Genomic DNA, 25195 nt, shown 5'->3' on the forward strand with positions numbered 1-25195 from the left:
AAAGCAAAAAAAAAGAATTGTCTGTATTCTTCAGTTTGAATTTTTTTAGTCTTCCTTTAGGCTTACTGATTCACTACCATATCCAATAAACTACTAAAGCCAATCAGTGAATTTCTAGCTTCAAATACCAAACTAATTTTAGTTCTAGAATTTCTGTTTCCTTTTAAAAGTTCTAGAATTTCATGGTTCTTTTTAAAGTTTCTGTAGTTTTTCATTTTTTTTTTCGTAACTCTGTAGCTGTTATCTCACAACCAGCATTTTCTGTAAGTTATTTATAGAGCCACAATAGATGCTGATTTGTAATCCCCTGGTGGTGGAAGATTGGGCCACAACTGGCAATATTCTGGGCTACTCCCAGCTCTGTGCTTAAAGGTCAAACCTGGAGGTTCTTAGGGGACCATGTGGTTTGGGGATCAAATTTAGCCCGACCATGTAAGGCAAATGCGTTAACCCCTATATTATTTTTCTGGCTTTGAATGATAAAGTTTTCTACTAATTTAATGTCTGAGCCATCTCGGGGTCAATTTATATTGATTGCTGAGCAATAGCACAGTGGGTAGGGCATTTGCCTTGTACATGGCCGACTTGGGTTCGATTCCTCTGTCCCTCTCCAGGAGCCCAACAAGCTACCGAGAGTATCCCACCCGCACGACATAGCCTGGCAAGCTCCCCTGGCATATTCGATATGCCAAAAACAGTAACAACAAGTCTCACAATGGAGATGTTACTGGTGCCTGCTCAAGCAAATTGATGAGTAACAGGAGGACAGTGCTATGGTGATACAATGCTATAGGTCACATTTTCTTATTTCTTCATATGCCTAATAAATTTGATTGCATACAGAACATTGTGGAAATGCAGAACCATGCTCCTCTGAAGAGTGCTGGTTTTTGTTCTAGCACAGAATTCCTAGATGGCAATTTTAAACTTGAGTGGGCCTTAAACACACATTGCTAAAGTGAGTCTTTCAGTTTTACTCATAGTATTGTGAAAATTTCTTCTAGTTTATAGTCTATGGCTAAGGTTTGACACCTTTGGGATTTAGTCAAAAACTCAAGTCAGAAGGAGAGAGAAAGATACAGAATGATTTCTCTCATAGTAGGATATAAAGAACCCTAGTAAGGAAACAATAATTGCCAAAGAAAAGACTGAAAGATTGGTCTATAAAACTTATGGGCTTAGGGACCATAAAGATAGAAAAGTGGGTGAGGTGCTTGCCTTGTACGCAGACGACCAAGGTTTGATTCCTGACACTGTATAGTCCTCTATGTATGCCAGGACTGAACCCTGAGCACAGTCAGGATTAATCCCTGAGTACCCATGTGTGGCCCAAAACAACAACAAAAACTTGATGTATTATTGACTTATTATATATTTTCCAGGAGTATAGCTTTACACCTCTATATTCATATAAGCTTGATCGTATCCAATGTTCTCTCTTGTCTGGATTTCCCCCTTTCCAACCACTGTGTATCCCCCCTCTATAGACCTACCCCTCAGTCCTGTAAGGTTTTCAACTTAAATTCTAGCTATAAAACACTATACAGACTAGGGAAAGTCCTAGTCTGGATGAATGTACATAGCACCTGGTATGGTTCTGTTATTTAAAGGATAGAATTTCTAATTTCTTATTTCTATCTGCTTTGGACTGTTTTCCTGATGATGTTTTTATATTTAAACAAGAATTTATTGTGGTTGTCTGTGGGAGAGCTAGCTGTATGCCAGCTATTTCATCCTTACGGAAGCTAAGAATTCATATCCTTGCCTCTATTTGGACTATCAATAAATTAGTCATTTCTGGCTTATATTAAATCTCTCACAAAAGATATTTTAAGCTCTTATTGACTTAGTACTGATATTTATTCATTTTAGGGGTGATGTCTGATTTAGTATAATTTTATATATGGATGAATATTAAAAAGTCTTAGGAAAAGCAATGAACATTTGGAGTGTCTGCTCAGTTTCTTCAAATTTTTAGCAAAATTTAAATGTTAAGTTTCTGAACTTGCTGAAATATTTAAAAGCAAGTGCTAAGCAATCTGTCTGAAATTTTTAATGTGTTATCTCTCAAGTAATTTATTATCATCCATATATGTATTCGTGTTAAGCATGATTATTATAAACGTATAATAATATATGTGGCATCTGTGGCCGCACAACATCTTATTATCTCATTTTTGCTTTGGAGAACGCAGCAGGCTACTGAAAGTATCCTGCCCACATGGCAGAGTCTGGCAAACTTCCCGTGTCATATTCAATATGCCAAATACCAGTGAGAATGAGAGGTCTCATTCTCTTAACCCTGAAAGAGCATTGAATATGGGTCTTTTAAAATCTCAGGGCTAGGAAGAAGGAGACGCTACTGGTGCCTGCTCGAGGCAATCAACGAACGGAAGGATGATTGTGATCGTGATCGTGATTATAAATGTACCGCCCAAGTTGAAATAGGCAAATAGACATTCAATTTTATTTGTTCAGAAATTCAAGGATTTTTTTGTCAGTAGCTCTATGGTCCTTTGATTGTTTAGGAGAATGATGGTCTTCTCCATGCCTTACTTATGAACATGAATTTAATTTAAAAGATCATTGATTCAATCATTCATGGCAAGGAATGTTTGTCGGTATCTTCTTAGCAGGGAGAAAGAGCTCACTCATTTGCTATTAACTGTGGATTTAATTTACAGGAGGTTTCTATAATCCTGTTTGTTGTCACTATCGGCTCAGTCCCCATTATGCAATCCTATGCAGTAGACTTGCATTTGAGGACATGCTGGCAATTAGTAATTATCTGGTGCCACTTAATGCTGCCATCTCCTCTTGTCATGTTTTGCAAGAGTCATCAAGCAGGTAGGCGAGTGTTGATATAACCACCACGTGGTATTATGAGGGTTTGCCTACACATCATGGATGTCTTTGCCAGAGTCACCCTACAAAGTCTCTTGTGCATCAAGAACTCAGACTGTTGCAGCATTTGCTTCTGACACATAGCTTCCTCTTGGGTAATTATGATCTGAACTATTTCATTGCATGTAGAGGAAAGGATTACTTTGATGAGGAACTTTTCCTTCCTTTACAATATAATTCACTTTCCATCATGCTATAGACAAGGCAAGGTCTGCATCATATTCCCTATCACATATCTGGCTACAGGGATCTAGTCTTCTATTGCCTCTGTCTGAACATGAGTGCACCGTGCTCACAGCTGGTTGTATAATAATCACAGGTATCTTTCACCTTTCCACAGTGAAGACCGTCTCTTCCAGCCACAACTAAAGACACCAAAATAGGGTTTAATCATTTCATCAGTAGATTTTACAAACACAATTTTCTAGACTGTTTGTATTTATTTGATTCATATCTGTTTCCTTTGGCATTATTGAATATCCGGGCTTCATACAAGTTCCTGAGCACAGTGTCTGAGGTGTTCCATTATCTGATCCCTCTGTGTCTCTCAGTCCTTGTTGTCTCCACATTTCCTGGGTCCCAGACATCCCTAATGTCTACACTAGTGGCTTCCTAATGTCCCGTGCATTTTATAACCTCCCTTCATTTACATGAATTGTTTGCTTTGCCATAAATATCTTTTGCCTCCTCCATCTGGCTGATGCTTTCTCCCAGGCTCATCTCAAATATTCTAACCTCTGTTCACTTACTAGTAACCTTATTCTACTCATCTCACCAGGACTCAAGTACCATGGGGAACATTGGCTAGGTGCTGAGTCTGCATCGCTTTGCTCTCATGGGAAGAGCATGAGCTACAGGGAATCTTGAAAATATGCTTCTGACTTGCCATACTAAGCCTGAGTTACTGTGACCTTCCAGCAAAGAAAATTGAAAATATGGGTCATGGATCCCCTATGCCCCTGGTCCAAGGTTACAAGCATATCCCTGATTACTTCTCCTATCTAGGTAACTTTCCCAGACTCGCCAAACTACCCTGTTTTCAAAGGTATGCTCATCTGGCTTACACTGCCTGTATATTTCAAGAATTTCCTTTCTTGCACATTTCCTTCAATTATAAATCTTGTGATTCATTCACCTTGTTTTGGTTTTCTAGTACTATCTCCAAGCTGTTTTTCTACATACTGTATTCTCTCTTTTTACATATATTCCTTCATTGAGATGCCCATTTGTTATATAAGATAAAAGTATTTCCAGTATTTTTTAATTGGCCTACAAGGGAACACAGGTATCTCAAGTCTTTGTACATGACATGGCAAAGTGGCTTTGGGAGGCTAGTATGCCTTTTTCACACTGTCAAAGTTTCTCTACGGATCTTGAAACTGCTTGGAAAATGTCACCTGCCCTATACACCTACATCTGCTCTGTGGTCTGTGATCTGTTATCTGCCCAGTGATCTGTGATGTCATTGTCTCTATATAATCCTCTACATAATATACAATCATCTATATAACATATATATAAAATCTCTACATAATCCCCTATATAACCAATCCTCTAAATTGACATATTGCAATTTCCTTGCTATCAGACTAAATATAAGGTAAATGTGTTTTTTGTTTGGTTTGGGGGCCATATCACTGGTGATCAGGACCTAATCCTAGCTCTTTGATCCTAGACATGCTCAGGGATCAAACCCAGACCTCCCACATGAAAAGTATGAACTCCACCGTTAAATTATTTCTCTGTCCTCTAAGCATCCTAGTGCTTTTGTCAGGAAGTTCTTCAGTCAATCAGTAGTCCTAGTGTTCCAACCAGGAAACTGGTCCCACTAGATTTGGAGTTGACTCACTGAATTCCTGTAGTCATTGACAGTGGGTGTGCAATACACAATGAAATGCAATGCATCTTCAGCAAACAACAAAATCATGCAATTTGCAATTGTCAGTCAGAAGGAAAGAGATAGATATAGGATAATCTCACTTACATGTGAGACTTAAATGAACAGAACAAAGTAGCAACAAAGGTCCAAAGGCAACATAATGTGAGAACTGATCCACACAATTGAGATGGGGAGGAACTAAAAATGAGGGGTATTGTGGCATTGGGTTCCCTGGGTAAGGTAGGTGAGGTGGGTACACTGAAGATGGTTTTGGTATTGGGATTATGTGCATGAGAAATCATGCAGTAGCAGAATAGGGGTTAGGTGGGCTCAAAAACTGGCAAACATAAAAATGGTTCTGCTTAAAAAAAAAACTAAACCAAATAGCTTTTCAACAATCTACCAGTTTTGTGTTTTCTTATGAGAAGTTTACCTTTCAAAAGGCATATCCTCATGGAAGCATTAAGTTCACTAAACTTAGTTTAATTAATAAGTATAACCAGGGAGGACCTACCCGCTAAGAGAGAATTAAGTCCGCAGGAAGAAGAAAGGGACAATAATACTGGCAGCTGTCCTGAGTGAGCTCTGATTCTAAGCGGGAGCTTCTCAGACTTCCTGAATAACCTTTCACTACCTCCCAGGAAGCAGAGGCCAGTCCACTAGAAAAGGAGGGATCAGAGAAATTAACTCATTTGTTCAAATGATTTAATAAGTGCCTCACAAGTTGCAAGACTGGATCCCAGCATGGCTCCACCAGTCTTGGCAGGACAGAGACTTATCCTAGCAGAAAGGGGGTGTGTGTCCTGGGTATCTGAAGCTAAAGGCAGAACTCAGTTGCCTCCTTTACAATTTGGCATGGGATAGGGATAAAAGCAGAAAATTTAGAAAATATCCTGAGGACCCCCAAGCCCATCCTAGGGTTTCCCGCTCTGGTCATACTTGCTGCTCAGTATTTTCCATTTGAGAGTCAGGAAGATGGCCTAAGTGATAGGGCACATACCTAGCATGTGTGAGGCCCTGAGTTAAATTCCCAGCACCTCATCAACCCTCATGCACTGCTGGGAGTGAGTATGCACAATGTTGGCTGTGACTTCTATAAATAAATTAATTAATGTCTTAAGAAAAAATTTTTCACCCATTTGATATCTTTCTCTCCCACACAGCCCACTTGCAATGACAGAGTGATGGGCAGATGGAGAGGATGGTCAGGACTGTCCAGGTCACACCCACCCACTACAATCCCCCTGTATCAGTGCCCGTGGGAAACCTCCCTGCTCCAGGCACCTTGAGACACTGGAGGGAGGGCAGGGTGGGTGTGAATTTTTCATTTCCTGCTGCTCAGGATCTGAATTTTTCTGATGTGCCCGGGTTCTTCTTTTCTGCTGTCAACTTTCGGGGCTTTGGTTTTGCCCTGTCTCAAGCAGCCAAGTACTAATTGAGTGTTTTCCACCTCCTGAGCAGGATGTCAGATGCTCCAGGGAACACAAGAGTATCTGTGAGGGGGAGGGAAGGCAAAGGGGGAAATGAGAGTTTATGGATCACTGAGTGTTTATAGATCAGAAGGCCAGGCCTTCTGCTCCCAGCTGGGATGGGAGTGCAGAAGCCTCTTGCAGCCTACTCAGCAACTTCATCATAGGAGGCTGAATGTGTGATTGGATGGGAAATACATACATATGTCCCCATCAGGAAACAATTAAGGGCCAGAGAGATAGTGCTGGGGTAAAACACTTGCCTAGCATGCAACCAACTCTGGTTAATCTCCAGCACTGCATATGGTCCCCCAAGCACTGCCAAGAGTCCTCCCTGAGCACAGTCAAGAGTAAGCCACGAGGGGCTGGAGCAATAGCATAGTGGGTAGGGTATTTGCCTTGCACACGGCCGACCCGGGTTTGATTCCTAGCATCCCATATGGTCCCCTGAGCACCACTGGGAGTAATTCCTGAGTGCAGAGTCAGGAGTAACCCCTGTGTATCGCCAGGTGTGATCCCCCAAAAAAGCAAAAAAAAGAGTAAGCCATGAATCCACAAGGTGTGGTACAGCATTTCCCCACCCAAAAGAAAAATAATTAAAAGGTAAATTCTATATATCTGTCACCAAAACAACAGGATTTTGGTTCCACCATTTTAGCATGAGAGGTGGGACTCTGATGAGCTGGTTGGGAACAGGAAGCCCAATCTGGCTGGGCTCATTCACACCCTTGCCAGAAGCTGCAGGAGAGCAGTGGAAGGGGGATACGATACAAATACACCAAGTCTTGTATAATCCATTAATACCAGGAATGATTTACTGGAAATTTCTCTGCATTTTTTTCCATCTGCCTATCCACATCCGAAAAAATAAAAGCAAGACAATTGGGCTGGCATTTGTTACTTTCCCAAGTTTCCATCAATGTTGAAGAGAACAAAGTCGTAAACTTGAAGGGAATGCTTGATCCCCTTCTGCATCCGCAATGTTCTGTTGAGCTTGATTGAGCAGAGTCACCGTAAGCTCAGCTGAGTTCGCACCAGGTGAAGCCACTATGACAGAGAGCATGCTTATCTCTGATCACTAACGGGGACTTTGGGGGGAAAATGTAACCCCCAGATCTGCTTATTTGATCCGTGGACTCCCTCACCACCAGCAGCAGCAGACCAGAGGTAGTAGGCAGCTTCTCCTCCTCAGTCGGACACGGTTTTCTGAACCCTCAGAACAAGAAGGAAATCTGAGCTCGCCAAATTAGGTGAGTTCCTTGAACTTCTGCTAGGGCTGCTATAGGGGCTGCCCCAGGCATGTGGAAGATGCAAGACATCCTGGAATCTTCTCTAGCTGCTTAGGTGCCCAGCGTGTGCCAGGTACTGTATACCTTCATTCCTGATGGTGATGATATGGGCCTCTTATTTACTAACCACCTTGATCAATCAGGAACTGTTGAAATTTTGTAGAATGCATGATAGGCACGATCAATATCCCCATTTTAGGTATGGAAAAGTGAGGCACTGAACAGTTATGTTCCATGGGCATATTACCAAGTGGTGGTGGAAATGGAATATGAACCTTAGCAGCCTGACTCCTACAGGTATGTTCTTGGCTACTGGGCTATTCCACCATGTCACACACAATCCCAACTGACCTTCCATAAGCAGCAGTCGCATACAACAGGCAGCCACCTGACAGGATGGAACATAGCATCTGCTGGCACAGGTCAGAGTGCAGTGTCAGACTTTCTCAGCACCTAGCAGCCATAGACTGCCCTGGATCCCATACACTGTGACTCAATCATCCACCCCTTGAAACAGACTCTTCCATCCTGGTCTGGTGAGTTCCGTCAACCAAGGTGCTGCCGCAGCCTTGGACACAGTTGGTGTGGAGGCTGCCCAGCGGGAGGAGGCACTGAACATGTCACAAGTATACTCAGACAGTTGAGCTTGCTTCCTGAAAGGAAAAAAAAAAAAAAAAAAAAAAGAACCTTTTGCAGCCAGCAGCAGCACCCTCCGTGGAACTAGCCATGGTGCTGACCCATGCCTGGGCAGACCTGAGAAGCTGTCGCCTAGAACTGTGCAGACAGAAAAGGGAACAATATCTAAAGCCCAAAGTCCCGCATCTTCACTAATAAGGCACAAAAAAATGAATAGGAACTTTCTATCCGTCCGAGATTTCCCTCCTTTTTCTCCTATAAAATACCATTGACTACCATTTAAGGACCGAACTAGCCTAATTTTAATGCCAAGTCATAGATGCCTAAAGAATAAATGTGTCAAAAATCAGGAATACTGTCAGTTTCTCAAAATCATTATTCCATGCTTTCAAGTAGAGACTGATGTGAGGACTTCATAGACACAATCGCTTGCCTTAGACTGGAGAGCAGGTTTTGACTATGTGTCTAAGACCAAGAAGGCAGACACACTGGAGACATACCTGGAGATGCTGTTCCAAGATGATGCAAACCCCTTCAAAGTATGTTCCTCTGGTTCAGAGGGTCTACTAGTGTAAGGCAAGAATTACCCCCAAGCATCCCCCGTTCATTCCCCTGAGCCCCACTTAGCATCTTCATGTTTCTGAGGAGGGCGGGAGATTTCTATACCAAGAGTTTATGATTGGGCTTTACATTAGGTAGGAGAAATTGTGTTGTTCTTACTACAGAACTTGCCGCTGAGATGTGACTCCTAGAAAATTCACTTCGTATGTTCCAGCCAGTATCTCTTAGTACTTACCTTTAACCCATTTTCTCTGTCCCAGATATACTTGTGGAGCTCCAGTATGGCCTGAAATATGTACTGAAATATGCCTGGAGCTAGAGCTAGATCCCAAACCATTCCCAGGAAAGGCAACAGAAGAGAAAGAAGATGGGAAATGATGACAAGTCAAAGGGGTAAAAATTCAGTAACATCTTTAAAGGGAGAGAGCTTGTTGACATGTGGGAAGGTGCAAAACACCACGACATATGGCAAGGGATAGGGTGTGGTGAATTATTGGGTTCCGGGGGCTGGGGGATGTGCCATGGACAGCGGGGTGCTCTTTCTGACTTCGATAGTCTGCCAGATTTACTACTACAAAAGCGACTGAAGCCCAGGAGCATCTGGGAAAAGTAGGAAAGCTGCTGTGTCTCAGACTGCCTCACTGGAGAGGAGAGGAAGTGATTCCTCCTGGGAGACCCACGGATTTGGGACCAAGCATTACACTAATGAAAATGTTTTCTCTGTGTCACACATCAAGAGCCACCAGCTGCAGGGCAGGCACGGCGACGGGACGGAGTGAAGTCCATTCCTGATTGCAGAGACTATGCAAACGAGAACATCTGTTCCTTTATACAAAATGAGTCATTTTCTCCAAATGGCTCTACTGCATAAACACTGACTTTCACTTTAAATTTAATTTTGGCTTTTTAGCTCTAGATATATTTGGGATTTTTGCTTGTGATTACTTCACCATTTCCTTCCTATACCAAATCTTTTTTTGGTCTATTCCTCCTTCTTTTTAGAGGTAAGGCCCTGCTAGTTAGGATGCTGGGTTGTGAAAGCCTGCCTTTCAGTGAGGATCTTCCCACAAAGCAGTACCCACTGCCAATCACCACATAGGTCAGCTGGAGCCAAACCTGCCAGTGGATGGAAACTGTTGCTCCGGCTGGTTCCAGTGATGGAACTGAGGCAATCTCTGCCCCTGGCATATAAACCTTCTTCCAACTCAGCACTGCCTGACTGCTGCATGCAATATCCACAGAAGGCAGGCAGAATGGAAACCTCCCTCCTTATCCCTCTCCCTCTTAGAACACCTGCTATTGGAAAGAGCTTGGAAGCTGCATCCAGGGGGTAGATTCACTTTCACTGTCAAGTGTAAATCTCTCCCAAGCTCTGTTCCTAGAGAGGTCCCCTAAATCTGCCCCCCACCTCTCCTTTCCTCAGACAAAAATTATGCCTGTAGGAGAAATTTCATATCTCTTAGACAATTTGGGAGAGGCACAGCCAGAATCACAAAACAACAGATGCTGAAGATTTTTAAAATATTTTAAATAATATTTAACAATATTTTAAAATAATATTTTTTAAAGTTACAATAGTGTTGACCTTTTTTCAGTTTGGGTTCTGCTATCTTTTTTAAAAATTTTTATTTATTTATTTATTTATTTATTTTAATAGTGTTAACCTTTATGTCTCTTATATGCAAAGTTATTGCCACCAAAGTATCAAGTGAAGGACCTTGTCCTTCAACCGGTTTTTATGGCACCTACTATGTGTGAGGTGACTGCAAGGAGTGAGTCATGAGCAGAACACATGGTCTATGGCAGAAACTATGAAGGAGAGCCATCATGTCCTATGGCATGCTGGTTTCTTTCCAGATGTCAGCGAATTGTCACATTTCACAGGACAATTTTAGGGAGGACTAGAATCTCCCACATTTCACAGGAAAGTATTATTCACTGTACCCAGCCTTGCCATCTGAGGAAGCTTCCATTACAAAAGGAGGAATTCAAGTAGTTGGATAACAGAAGGGATAACGTGTGGGAAGACATGAGGCAAGAATGTGGGGCATAACTGAAGATGCCAAGACTTGGCCTGTGTGTGGGAGGACAGCAGACGGTGGGGAGGGCACAGTGGGCAGGGGCCTGACACCCAAGTGTAATATGTTTTGAGATTATGAGTCCCTGATTGCACTTTGAGAGAACTGACAGGATCATATTTGCAGGCTATTGCCAGAAGAAAGATCTGCCCAGAGAGGACCGGACATAGGCAAGTTAGTAGAAGGAAGCACAGCAATAAGTACATCCAACAATAAGAAATAACAGGTCTTGAGTAAGGCAGAGAGCAAGGGTGGTATTTTTGGCTTTAAGGTAAAGGTAAAGGTAAAGGCCCTCCCGTTGATCGTCGATTTGCTCGAGCGGGCCCAGTAACGTCTCCATTGGAGACTTTGTTGTTACTGTGTCTGGCATATCGAATACTCTCGGTAGCTTGCCGGGCTCTCCGAGAGGGACGGAGGAATCAAACTCGGGTCGGCCATGTTGGCCGCTTGTAAGACGAACGCCCTACCCGCTGTGCTATCGCTCCAGCCGGGTTAAAAAAAATTAAAAAATTTAAAAAAAATTTTTTTTAAAAAGCCATCTTTGAAGCGTTCAGCATAAGAGAAGGAACACATGGAGGGTGCGGGATCCCGGAGGAAAAAAAAAAGAAAAAACAGGTTCCAAAAAGAGCCGAGATCACCGGCAAGTTCCAGATGGAGTAGGTGCCGCATCCCGCCTCCCCCAGATGGAACCCCGGTGACCAGAAGCCTCTACAAACACAGCTCGAGTATGCGGGAACGAGGACTTTTTCTCAAATCTGCCGGACTACACCTCCCAGGTAACCTCTGATTCTGGAAGTCACGCCCACAGCCTGCCCCCCAGCGCCATCTTTGAAGCGTTCAGCATAAGAGAAGGAACACATGGAGGGTGCGGGATCCCGGAGGAAAAAAAAAAAGAAAAAACAGGTTCCAAAAAGAGCCGAGATCACCGGCAAGTTCCAGGTGGAGTAGGTGCTGCATCCCGCCTCCCCCAGATGGAACCCCGGTGACCAGGAGCCTCTACAAACACAGCTCGAGTATGCGGGAATGAGGACTTTTTCTCAAAACCGCGCGGCCGTGTAAGCCATCTCTCTATATACAAAGTGATCAATGAGAAGTAAACCACCCAATCTTTCTCCCTGAAAATCAGCCCCAGAGACACAGGGACTTGATGCAGAACCCAGCAGCTTGGAGCAGAAAAGTGAACGGATGATGAGTTAACCCAGGCCATCATTTCTGCCCAGAGGGAAAAGGGTGTTGCCCCATTCGCCCTCTCTTCTCTGGAACGAAGGATGGCGGCCGCATGGGAGCCTTGTGGACGGCAGGTATGAGCCGGGGGTGTGGGGGGCGACTAAAACCTCACGAGAAGGGGGGGCGTTCCGGTCCGTCCTTCACGCCCTACCGAGGTCAACAGTTGCCCCCCACGAGCGGCTCCCCAGCACGGCCACAGTCCCAGAAGCACAAGGACTTAATGCAGAACCCGGCAGCTTGGAGCAGAAAAGTGAAAGGACTATGTGTTAATTCAGGCCATCAAGTCTGCTGGAGGGGAAAGGGTGTTGCCCCATTCGCCCTCTCTTCTCTGGAAAGAAGGATGGTGGCCGCATGGGAGCCTTGTGGACAGCAGGTATGAGCCGGGGGTGTGGGGGGCGACTAAAACCTCACGAGAAGGGGGGGCGTTCCGGTCCGTCCTTCACGCCCTACCGAGGTCAACAGTTGCCCCCCACGAGCGGCTCCCCAGCACGGCCACAGTCCCAGAAGCACAAGGACTTAATGCAGAACCCGGCAGCTTGGAGCAGAAAAGTGAAAGGACTATGCGTTAATCCAGGCCATCAAGTCTGCCGGAGGGGAAAGGGTGTTACCCCATTCGCCCTCTCTTCTCTGGAAAGAAGGATGGCGGCCGCATGGGAGCCTTGTGGACAGCAGGTATGAGCCGGAGGTGTGGGGGCGACTAAAACCTCATGGGAAGGGGGGCGTTCCAGTCCGTCCTTCACGCCCTACCGAGGTCACCAGTCACCCCCCACGAGCGGCTCTCCAGCACAGCCACGGCCCCAGAAGCACAAGTACTTAATGCAGAACCCAGCAGCTTGGAGCAGAAAAGTGAACGGACTATGCGTTGATCGAGGCCATCAAGTCTGCCGGAGGGGAAAGGGTGTTGCCCCATTCGCCCTCTCCTCTCTGGAAAGAAAGATGGCGGCCACATGGGAGCCTTGTGGACAGCAGGTATGAGCCGGGAGTGTGGGGGCGACTAAAACCTCATGGGAAGGGGGGCGTTCCGGTCCGTCCTTCACGCCCTACCGAGGTCACCAGTCGCCCCCCACGAGCGGCTCTCCAGCACTGCCACAGCCCCAGAGGCACAAGGGCTTAATGCAGAACCCAGCAGCTTGGAGCAGAAAAGTGAAAGGACTATGCGTTAATCCAGGCAATCATTTCTGCCCAGAGGGGAAAGGGTGTTGCTCCCTTCCGCCCTCCTCCCTCTGGAAAGAAAGATGGCGGCCACATGGGAGCCTTGTGGACAGCAGGTATGAGCCGGAGGAGTGGGGGCGACTAAAACCTCATGGGAAGGGGGGCGTTTCAGTCCGCCCTTCACGCCCTACCGAGGCCACCAGTTGCCCCCACGTGCGGCTCTCCAGCACGGCCACAGCCCCAGAAGCACAATGACCTAATGCAGAACCCAGCAGCTTGGAGCAGAAAAGTGAAAGGACTATGCGTTAATCCAGGCAATCATTTCGGCCCAGAGGGGAAAGGGTGTTGCTCCCTTCCGCCCTCCTCCCTCTGGAAAGAAAGATGGCAGCCACATGGGAGCCTTGTGGACAGCAGGTATGAGCCGGGGGAGTGGGGGCGACTAAAACCTCATGGGTCGGGGGGCGTTCCGGTCCGTCCTTCACGCCCTACCGAGGTCACCAGTCGCCCCCCGCGAGCGGCTCTCCAGCACGGCCATGGCCCCAGAAGCACAAGGACTTAATGCAGAACCCAGCAGCTTGGAGCAGAAAAGTGAACGGACTATGCGTTGATCCAGCCCATCAAGTCTGCCGGAGGGGAAAGGGTGTTGCCCCATTCGCCCTCTCCTCTCTGGAAAGAAAGATGGCGGCCACATGGGAGCCTTGTGGACAGCAGGTATGAGCTGGGAGTGTGGGGGCGACTAAAACCTCATGGGAAGGGGGGCGTTTCGCTCCGCCCTTCACGCCCTACCGAGGCCACCGGTTGCCCCCCGTGAGCGACGCTCCAGCACGGCCACGACTCCAGAACACAGAAACCAATTTCTTGACTATCTGACTTTCAGTGGAAATGCTTCCAGGGTCGGTGGGTAGGATAGCAGAGATCCAGGACCAACATTTAGTTCTTGAGCCCAGCTGTAGAAAGCAGGTCACTTCGCGGTGCTTTTTCAGCATGTCTGATTTGGGGGGGGGGGGGGGGTAGACTCTGAATAATAGTGGTGAATCTTTTATTGAAACAATGAATCTAATCAAAGCAGATAGAGTGTTAACTGGAGTTCATCTGCCTCACAGGGACGGGGAGGGGTGGGGGGTGGGGTTTTATTGGGGTTCTTCATGGTAAAAAATAAGTATTGGTAGGGGGAGATGTGTTTGATGTTTGCATGACTGGGACATAAACCTGAAAGCTTTGTAGCCTTTCCCACAGTGATTCAATAAATAAATAAAGGTAAAAGGTAAAGGCCCTCCCGTTGATCGTCGATTTGCTCGAGCGGGCCCAGTAACGTCTCCATTAGAGACTTTGTTGTTACTGTGTCATAATAAATAAATAAATAAATAAATCATTGGACTACCAGAAGCTGAGGGAAACAATCCCAATGAAAAACCCATGGTTAAACAAACAAAAAAAAATTTTTTTAAAAAAATTAAAATTTGAAATTTCAGATGTAGAAAGAGGTGGGTCAGGTGCAACTTCTGCAGCATCTCCCCATAACAGTGCAAACAGTCATGGTCACGGTTCTCCCGTTGTTCATCGATTTTCTCGAGCGGGCCCAGTAACGTCTCCATTGGAGACTTTTGTTGTTACTGTGTTTGGCATATCGAATACTCTCGGTAGCTTGCCGGGCTCTCCGAGAGGGGCGGAAGAATCAAACTCGGGTCGGCCATGTTGGCCGCTTGTAAGGCGAACGCCCTACCCGCTGTGCTATCGCTCATTCTACAGTTCTACATTCTACAGTTACAAAGGTCATACTGGGGGGAGGGAGGTAGAAATGGTATAAAAATGTCAAACAAATTTGAGACATGTTTGAGCTGCATGAAGGTATTTATTTACTGCCTTCTATATCAAGTGGTCTGATATGATTCAATCTGATCTGATTAAAATTTAAAAAAATTTCAGCGTTTTGTTTTCAGTATACAAGTTATGCACTTCATTTGATAAATTTATTCCTAGATACTTTAATTCTTTTTCAGGACATTATACATGGGATTCCTTTTCCTTCTTTTGACTTGGTTATGCTATAGAAAAACAACTTTTGCATATCACCTTCTACTCTAAAACTTTGCTAAATTTTAAAATTCTAATCATTTTAAGGCAAATTAGAGTTTTTTCACCTACAGTATCAAGAAACCTGCACTTAGAGAAAGTCTACTTATTCCCAATCTTAATGTCTTTTAATTTTTTAAAAATAGTTTTCATTTTATTATGACTTAGGTAAAATAGTTACAATAGTGTTAACCCTATGGTTTTGATATACAAATTTGGTAACTGTACCTCTGCCCCCACCAAAATGTTGAAGACCCCATCATGCTGTCTTTATGTCATTCCTCTTCCTTCTCCCTGCCTACTTCTTGGTAATACTGGTTTTGTAATCAAAATCCTTGAGTTTGTCATCATCTGTTACTGTCTATTCCTTTATTTGTTCTCTACAAGCCACCTATGAGTGAAATCATTTGGTACTTCCCTTCTCCCTTTGGATATCTTTTATTTCCTCTCTTGCCAAATTGTCCTGGCTAGAACCTCCAGTGCAACATTTAGTAAAATTTATGAGAGTTGTTACTAATCTTTAGGAGAAGTGTTCAGTCTTTCACACACTAAGCATGATATAAGCTGTGAGTTGTTGCTAATTTTTTTGTTAGGTTGAGGATGTTCCCTTTTAGTACTAATTTGAAGATATTTTCTTCTTTCATTATCATCAATGGGTGTTATATTTTGTCATTTATTATCTGTTAACATGAATCCTTTTGTCCATTGTTACATTAGTTCACTTTTATATATTAAATTCCTGATACACATTCAGTTGGCCACACAGATTATAATGTATAATGCTTTTTCATGTTGCTGATTTGGTTTGCAAATATATTGTTGAATTTATGTACATATACTCTAAATAAAGTTGGTCTATAAATTTCTTATGATGTGTTAATATTAGCTTCATATATTGCATTTGGGACAACCCAGACGGGTATGGGTGAAGCCCCTCCCTGCCCCAAGGGAGCCAGCCCCAGCAGCCAAAAACCTCTAGAACTCAACTGTTGCCAAGCTCACAGCAACTCTCCACACGCTCAGATGAGCCTCACCCATGAGTGAATCTATTCCTGGACTGCATTAGTGGCCGTGCGACATCTCATACTTTATACCATAAATGTATACCACCAAAAATATACACCAATTTACACCACCAATATACACCACCAAAAAGTAGCATGCCACCTTTGATTGGGTTTAAAGTAGAAGGCAACCAATCTTAGGGGGAAATATATTTATACAGATATAGATATAAGAACACAATACTCAACCTTTAACAACATGTTACTAATATCTTATAGGAAGGCTTAATGGGTCCTGGGTAAAATACAACAATCTTCACATAAAATTTCCTCTAAGAAACCTTTTTTGGCTCATTTTTAGTGGATTATTCATAACACTCAATACAAAAGAAATTATTTCTGCTCTGCTCTGGGGTCAGGGCTTGGGGTTCGGGATGGAAATATGGTGGTGGGAAGGTGTAGTGGTGGTGGGATTGGTGTTTGAATATTAAATGTAATCAAATATTGTGAACAATCTTATAAAATGAAATTAAAAATTAAATTTAAAAAATTGGCCTCATTCAGGATTTGAAGGTATTTCCTTTTTTTTAAATTATTTTTTGGAAGTTTGTGAAGGATTGGTATTAACACTTGCCTGGAGATATTTAACAGTAGGTGCTAAGATGGATAAAAGGGTTTAGAACCAAAGAGAACAGGACTGAAGACTCAGACTCGGGAAATAGAAAGCAGAGTTCAGGCCAGGTTACAATAGAAACCTGGCAGAAAAGATCTAAAGATAGGCAAGTAAGACTGTCAAGGGTGGGAGAGGGTCGCCAGCAGGAAAAGAATTCCAAAGACCAAGACATCAACCTAATCAGGCACCCTATGGCAAGCATCCAAATCTAGATTACTGCAGTAGGCCAAGCCCCAAAGTTGAGGATCTTAGCAGAGAGTATATTAGTGACCTTACCCAGAGTCCTTTGGGAAGGCGATGGGGGTCATGTAATCAGTAAATGAGGGATTGGCATAGGAAAACACTGAGCTGCTTGAACCTCTTTTTTCTGGAGGAGAAAAAGTTTCAGCTTTATGGAACCGTGTTTTTGAAAATGAGATTTAACCTGAAACCAAGCTCAGCTCAGCAGCAAGTCCCTTTTCAGAATAAGAGGGCAGACTTGTGTTAAATCTCTAATTATAGGGATACAAATGTCTCTGTTTTTCATAGGAAACTGAAGACCCCTGGTGATCAATAAAAGGACTGCAAGTGGGAACTCAAGCAGGGATTCTGTTCATGATGGTGGTATTAATTCTGGGAGAAGCAGGTACCCCACAAGTTTGGGGAGGTTCTGTCCAGCAGGAAATGGGAATACTGATTGGTAATGTAAAGGGGGAAATCTTGTTTATCGAGGGGAGGTGGGACTCAAAAACTCAGAGGCAAAAATTAGAAAGATTAGGCTTCAGCTCAACCCAAACAAATCAGCTCAACACTGAAGCTAAACTCAGCTCCTGCAGTTTCCTAGTTTAGGTTAGAATTAACTTGAGAATCTACGAGGCAATATTAGGTAGAGGAGATTATGAGGGTCTTATTCATTTCTGGCTTCTTACCCGTGCTTCCTCCTTAGCCAGGTTCACCAAAGTGACGTTTTATAAGAAATCACGCATATGGAGACAGAGCTCGGAGACTCCCCAAAAGGCCATGCTGGGGAGGGCACAGGAGGTGGTGGGCCTTAGGCCTGTCCATGACTTCCTGGCTTTGAAGAAGATTTAAGCTCTCTGGGGAAATATCTTAAGGTATGCTCATCCCTGGGAATTCTCTTAAAACTCACCCACTTCCAGCAAAAGCCCAAGTGAAACTACAACCTTTCCCATTCCTTCCTGCAGAGCAGTGTGGAAAGGGAAGAGATGAGCTGGTTAGGGAAGGGCCTAGGGAAATCCTTAGGGACTAGTCATTTGGGTCTTGGGAGTTTGGGGAGTGCCTGGGCCTGCTGTCTTTCTTTCTCCCTGCCACCTCCCTGCTAACTCCTCACCTCATCACTTAAGTATTGTTGTGTTCTTTTCCTGCTGAGAAGACTCCAGGATCCCAAAGAGAGCAGAAATGTCATCCCCCTGTTTCTGAGGCTGGGGGTTGAGCCTATGTTCCCTCACCTAGACCCCCATGACTCAGTTCCAGATTTGGCATTCCCACAATTGGCAGAAAACTAGTAGAGGTAACCGCACTCCAGGAACATAGAATAGGCAACATAGAATTTCAGTCCATTTATTGAGGCACAATGCCAGTGGGACATGAGAGGGTCAGGGTGTCCACTCAATAACTTTGATGGCAATCCTGGCTGCTCGCTGCACAGAGATGCTCTTATCTGTCTCCAAGGTCCGGAAGGAGGTCACGGAGTCCCGCAGGATTATCCGGCCCTCTGGGGCCTCAGCCAGCATGGTGAGGGTCTTGACAGCATTCAGGCGTGCCTCGATCAAGGGTGAGTCCAACAAATTCAGGAGTGGGTAAATGGCGTTTGCATCTAGGGCTGCATACTTGCCTGTTGGCCACCAATACCAGGAGTTCCTGATGGAGCCATGCTCTCATCCCCCAGGCTCTACCCCTACCCAATAGCCAGTCATGCTCAAGGAAGCATCACCCTTTACCTAGATTCCCTCTATCATCCCTACACAGACCCCTGAACTTCTATATGCCTCTATCCCAGGCCAAGTTTCATTCATGTTCAACATTTCCAGACTTCTAACTGGCTTTCCTCATCCACCCTGGGTCTGCGTGACAAAACAGACCTCACAAGACGATACAAACAGTCTTTTAAAAATTAAAATAGTTATTTACTTATGTGAAAATCATTTTTGAACAAAATAGACCTCACAAGACAATACAAATTGTCTTTTAAAAATTAAAATATAGTTATTTACTTACATGAAATTCATTTTTGTGGGCACTGGTGGAGGGATGGGTATTTGATCATTGTATAATTGAAACCCAAGCACAAAAATTTGTAAGTCTACAACTGTACCTCATGGTGTTTCACTAATAAAAATGTTTTTAAAAAATTCATTTTTGAACAAAATAGACCTCACAAGGCAATACAAATGGTCTTTTAAAAGTTAAAAATAGGGGCTGAAACAAAAGTACAGTGAATAGGGTACTTGCCTTGCATGCAGCCAACCCAGGTTTGATCCCCAGCATCCCAGACATGGGATGTCACCAGGAACGATTCCTGAGTGCAAAGCCAGGAGTTACCCCTGAGCAATCTCTGGGTGTAACCCCAAACCCAAAAATAAATAAATAAAAGTTAAAATTTAATAATTTACTTAGGTGAAATTCATTTTTAAACACCTAGACTGCACAAAGAACAAAAATACCTAATGTTGAGCCAAAAAGATAGTATGGGGGTTAAGACATTTACCGTGCATATGTAGTTGACCCCAGTTTGATCCCCAGCACTACATGTGGTCCCTTGATTCCCACCAGCAGTGATCCCTGAACACAGAGCCAAGAGTAATCTCTGACCTCATAAAACGAACCCAAACTTAAAGAATATATATGTGTGTACATATATGTATATGTATGTATAGCACTGCACTGTCCTCCTGTTGTTCATCGATTTTTGTTCGAGCGGGCCCAGTAACATCTCCATTGTAAGAACTTGTTGTTACTGAGTTTGGCATATTGAATATGTCACGGGTACCTTCCGAGGCTTTACCGTGCAGGCGAGATACTCTCAGTAGCTTGCCGGGCTCTCCGAGAGGGGCGAAGGAATCAAACCCGGTTCGGCTGGGCTGGCTGCATGCAAGGAAAATGCCCTACCACTGTGCTATTGCTCCAGCCCCTCGGTATGTATGTATATGCATATATATAAATTGTTTCATATGACTTCATGACACTTACAACCTCATGTGGGATGCAGACATGACCATGTAAACTAGATAACTCTCCAAACCTACTACTTTGCCCAATCTTTATTGTGGAAAAAGCTGCATGCCTGCTCTGTGCTCCAGCCTTCTTGCCATGCTCAGTGAAAACTCTTGACTTTTGTAGTCAAAACTTGTCTAACCATTCCCAACATCTGCCAACTTCCATCAACCTTAAGGGTAACACCCCTCCCTTGACGCTTCGTGCTGTCTTATGCTCACTACATATAGCACTTCTCCAACTCACTCATCACTCTCATACTCAACCAGCCTTTGGTGCCTTTGCCTGAGACATCTGAACCACCATTATCGAGCCAAGGACAAAGCACATGGCTGAATCTTTGGTTCAGTTGCCTGAAAAAAGTAGTCTCATACTCCCTGGGCATTTCCCTGGGCAAAAGCACTGTGCAGATGCCCATGAGATACACACTCAAAGGGGGCCCATGCCCTAGACACCTCTGACTGAATGAAAGGAACATCTCCTACTCGAGTGTGTCTCAAATTCCATTAGTAGCAGGTTGGGCACTAACTTGACAGAGGAGTACTCTGCAGCACACTGATCAAAAGTTGTAGGCCCAGACAGTCCTCCATGGCACATCTGAAAAGCATAAGGGCTGGTAAGGTCAGTGGGGAAGGTCAGACCATTTTCAGAGCTCACAACCTGGATGACCAGACTCCAGGTATGAAATCCAGCCATGATTCCTCAGCTTAGACAAGGTTTGGGTGACTCAGAGTAGAAAACTTGGTCTGGGGCTGGGAGCTGAGTAGGATCATCTTGTACTTTTATTTAGTCCTAGCTTTGAGAAAAATAATTTTGATCAAAAAACATCAGGGAAGCAAATTCTACTTAAACCAGCATTCTTTGACCTATTTATTCCTGCAGACCAGCACCCCTGTTTCATAGCAGTACAAGGACTGGCCATTATAACCAAGCTGGTAGACTGTGGGTTTTCAATATTTCTATACTTAAGGACCAGAACTGGTCAGTGGATCAGTAGTTGAAAATCACTGGACTTATAACTCAGAAATAAAATCATGAGGAGACAGGAAATCAATTCCAGGATCATGAGTCACACGGGGCCTAAGTGTGAAGAATAAAATCCAGACCCAGGGATTATTCACCTGGTGGGAAGGGACAGAGGACCAGGGTTAGTTTGTAAGACTAGGGGATGGCTGCAGGTTCATGAAGGTGCTGTGGTCAGGAAAGAGGGATGGTGAAGCTTGGGATCTGAACTTGAAAAATCTTCAGCCAGCCAGCAGGAATATTTTGATGAACAGAGGACGCTGAGCACAAGGCCCAGAGTTTTGGGTGCTCCTAGGACAGCCAACATGCTAGGAGCTGCAATGGCATCCCTGGGTAGCACAGATGACCACACAGGATATTCCCTCCACACATGGACCCACCTTGACAATAGCTGCCTCACCTTCTGTGATCACTGTGGCGAACATGAGAACCCCCGCGGCATTGGCCTGCACTTCCATCACTGGGTCTTCCAGTAAGTACACCAGGGTAGGTATGACTTCATATTGACACACCTGCCTTTTACCCTCCGGAGGGATGCTGGGTCAGAGAAAACATTGTTGGGTGTGAGACTTGGGAAAAGGAATAAGGTACCTCCTAGGACCTTCCCCAGAGGGACAATGGAGGAAGCAATCTGTATTTGGACCATTGCTGGCTTGGCTTCTATGAGAGCGTTTCTGTGAGAGCTTCAATCTCATCTCCATGCTTAGCAGCACTCCTGAGGTTAGAAGAACTGAGGTTTGGAGCCTTTCCCTAAAGCATCACTGAAAATAGAAAACAGATGTGTGCCCACTGGCCCCCAAAGCAGGAGGAATAAGACTCAGGATATAAGCCACACGGCCACTCATTTTGATTCCATAGGAGTCAAAACTATCAGGAATGGCCAAGCCATGCAAATGGGAGCAAGCTGCCAAGGTAAATGGTGATGAGGAGTCGCTCTCAGTAGGACATTTGGGCGAGGTGAGATTTTAGGTCACTTGGAACCCTAGCATTTCATGAAGCTGTGAAAATGAGGATAAACTGAGAATTTCCCAAACTGTGAGACTGTTAATAAGGTCCTTAAGGAGAAGGATTTCCTGCACCAACAAACACTTCTCATGGGTCCTAGGGAGGTGATGCAGTGCATATTCATTCTGCAGCAAAGAATGAAGTTGCCTAGGGAGCCAGAGCACTACTACAGCGGGTAGAGCATTTGTCTTGCACATGGCCGACCTGGGTTTGATCCCCAGCATCCCATATGGTTCCCCGAGCACTACGAGGAGTGATTCCTGAGTAACGCATGAGTAACGCCTGAGTATCACCGGGTGTGATCCAAAAAGCAAAAAAAAAAAAAAAACTGGAGTCACCTAGTTTAATCAACCTTCCTCAATCCTCACCCACAGAGCCCACATGTGGGTTGAACTCTCACTAACATCTCCAGACATATAATTTTACATTCTGGGAGTACAGCGTGGAAAGCACAGGGTTGTCAGTCACTAGCCCTGATACTGTGAGATGAGCTTTTGATCTTGGGACCTTGTTCAAATGTTCAGAGTCTGGGTCTCACATTCTGGGATTCTTCACCTTTAGTCCTGCACCAAGTTTGGACTGAGCACCTAGTGTGTGGTGGGACCTGGTCCAGACACCGAGCTGAGGTGAAAGCAGGGTTTGTCTACCTTGGGACCATACTCTTGACATTTTGTGTCAGATAATTTATTGGCAAGGGATGTCCTATGCATTAAAGTAACATGCCTTATTTTTTCCCACTCAAGGTCAAGAGTATTATCTTGTTTCCAAGTTTGAATCACCAAAAATATGTCCAGATGCTGCTGTGAGCTTCCAAGAGTGGAGGTGAGGTGACTCCCTCTGTTTGGATCCACTGGTCCAAAGCCTCAGGAATGACACACAAATCAGTCTGGTGAACCAGGGCTCGGGGGTCTATTTCCCAAGGAGAGTAGATCAGTGGTTGAACACAGTGCAACAGAACATCGTGCAAAGATTTGAAAGGGTCAGGGGCTGGAGTGATAGCAAAGCGGGAAGGGTGTTTGCCTTGCATGTGGCCAACCCGGCTTCTATTCCCAGCATCCCATATGGTCCCCCGAGCACCGACAGGAGTAATTCCTGAGTGTATGAGCCAGGAGTGCATTGCTGGGTGTGATCCCCCACACAAGAAAAAGATATGAAAGGGTAATACTGCTGTGGGACACTGATAATTTCTTGTGCACAAGCCTCATGGGAACCTGGGTCTGGGGCCACAAATGTAGAAGAACAGACCCAGGTCCTGTAAGCCCAGGCAGAAGGAAAGATGGGACTAAAGCAGGCAAGAGGGACCCAGGCAGAGCGAGGTGACCACACCTCTGGACAGGGAGAGGGGCCAGGGAGCAGTGGCTTGCCATCTTCCAGAAGTGTCACTGTCTAGGACTGTGCACTGCCTGGCTCCTTCTCCCCCTGCCCCCTGCCCACCCCCCACTACCCCCCCCCCCCCAACTATCTTCCTCCTCAGATCCTGGGCCCAGGTTTAAACTGCAATGACATGGGATGATGGGTCACAAGTGACTAGACACCAGTTCTCCATTTTCCTATCCATAAGGAAAGGCGATCGCCCTTGTAGGGGGTTGTAACTATCAAATCTAGAGCAAACACCTGCATGCTTAAGTGACCCGCAGAATAAACTGCTGTGCTCCCGTGCCTGCCTTCCTCTTCGGGATGGATCTCACTGTGCCCGAGACTGGAAAAGCTCCTGGGGTACAGTTAAGCCCAGAGCATCCTCAGGTCTCTCATAGCATAAGCAACTGAAAAAAGTCCTCTTCTGCCCTCCCTGCTCCCCCTCCCCGGCAGGGCACCTCTGCAGGACCTCAGGGTGCCTAGGTGAAACAGGCAGTCTTCTGGGCCAGCCTGGTTGCCTTGTCTGTCCCACTCACCCCCAAGACGAAGCCTCGCCTGATGGCAGTAAGCGTGCGGGCAGCTTTAATGCGGATCTTGTCGTTGAGGCTGCTGAGCTTCTCCTTCAGGAAAGTCACCACCTGGGTGCTCAGTGCCTCGGTGGCATCCTCCATCAGGCAGGAGGCCAGCGTGTCCAGGAGCAGAGTCTGGTTTGCCTCACTCTCGTTCTGCAGCTTCCACACAAGCGCAGGAATCAGGCCACTGTTGATAATGCCATGGGCCCCTGCAGGATAGGAAAGGACACTGGACCTGAGTCGCCTCCCCCAAGGTAGGCTAGGTGCATGCCAAGGACACTGAGTATCCTGCAAGTTGGCTTCCCAATAGATGATTTGAAAATGCCCCTCCCCTGCCCTTTCACTGCTGACAGGGATCCCAAGCAGCCAGCAAGCTGTGGGTGTCTAGTTGAGTCGGGGACACAAGCCTCCAGAGGCCCCTAACAGTTGTCTGTAGCTTGAGGGGCACTGGCATTAAACATAAACATGAAACATGACAGAAACCTTCAACGCAAAGGTACTCAGCAGCCTGGGAAATAGCAGCCACCCCTGGGTAAGCATAGTCCTGGACAGCTCAACCCTGCAGAGGCAGCCTCTCAACCCCAGTACCCCACGCCAGAGAGAACCACGGAAGGGAGACAGGAAGACAGCCGGGCCCCTTCCTCCTACCAGAAACATCTGTATGCTGCTGAGGGTTCCACACCAGTCTGGGCATCCCTAAGAGGACCAAATTGCTGAGGTTGGAGTCTGAGATTGATGCTTTGAATGAACAAGTCACATTTTCTATAACACCAGGAGCTGTGCCTCTAATCCATGTGATTGATAGGTTCCACTCAAGGGGCCTGGTGCCTCCAAGGGTGGACTCCATATGGCAATGCTGGGGCACAGGGGCTGGGAAAAGCTCCATGTAGGAGCTTCCCTGTGAGCCAGGGCTACCTGGATCCTTCCAGGCCCCTCCTGCCTATAAATTGTAGGCACCACCCCAAAGAGACTCCAGAATCCAGAACCTGTCCAGCTGTGCCCTGGGGACCCAGTGTGCATGTGCCTACAGCAGTGGGGAAGGCGCCTCTCACTACAGCTCTGCAGCCGGGTAGCACACCCA

General features: G+C 45.4%; 1 protein-coding gene across 1 annotated transcript in view; it reads right to left on the bottom strand.

Annotated features, from left to right (window-relative positions):
- Nucleotides 1–18540: 18540 nt before the first annotated feature.
- RSPH14 (radial spoke head 14 homolog) overlaps nt 18541–25195 on the bottom strand; it is a 74504-nt gene continuing 67849 nt past the window's right edge. Inside the window, exons 4-6 of the mRNA XM_056113597.1 lie at nt 24098–24323; nt 21582–21718; nt 18541–18779 (exon numbers count right to left, since the gene is read on the bottom strand). Coding sequence (XP_055969572.1) covers nt 18541–18779; nt 21582–21718; nt 24098–24323 — 602 coding nt within the window. The remainder of the gene's footprint in view (nt 18780–21581; nt 21719–24097; nt 24324–25195) is intronic.

The sequence above is a fragment of the Sorex fumeus genome, unplaced genomic scaffold (genome assembly GCF_029834395.1).
Source record: "Sorex fumeus unplaced genomic scaffold, SorFum_2.1 ptg000021l, whole genome shotgun sequence".
Taxonomy (NCBI): domain Eukaryota; kingdom Metazoa; phylum Chordata; class Mammalia; order Eulipotyphla; family Soricidae; genus Sorex; species Sorex fumeus.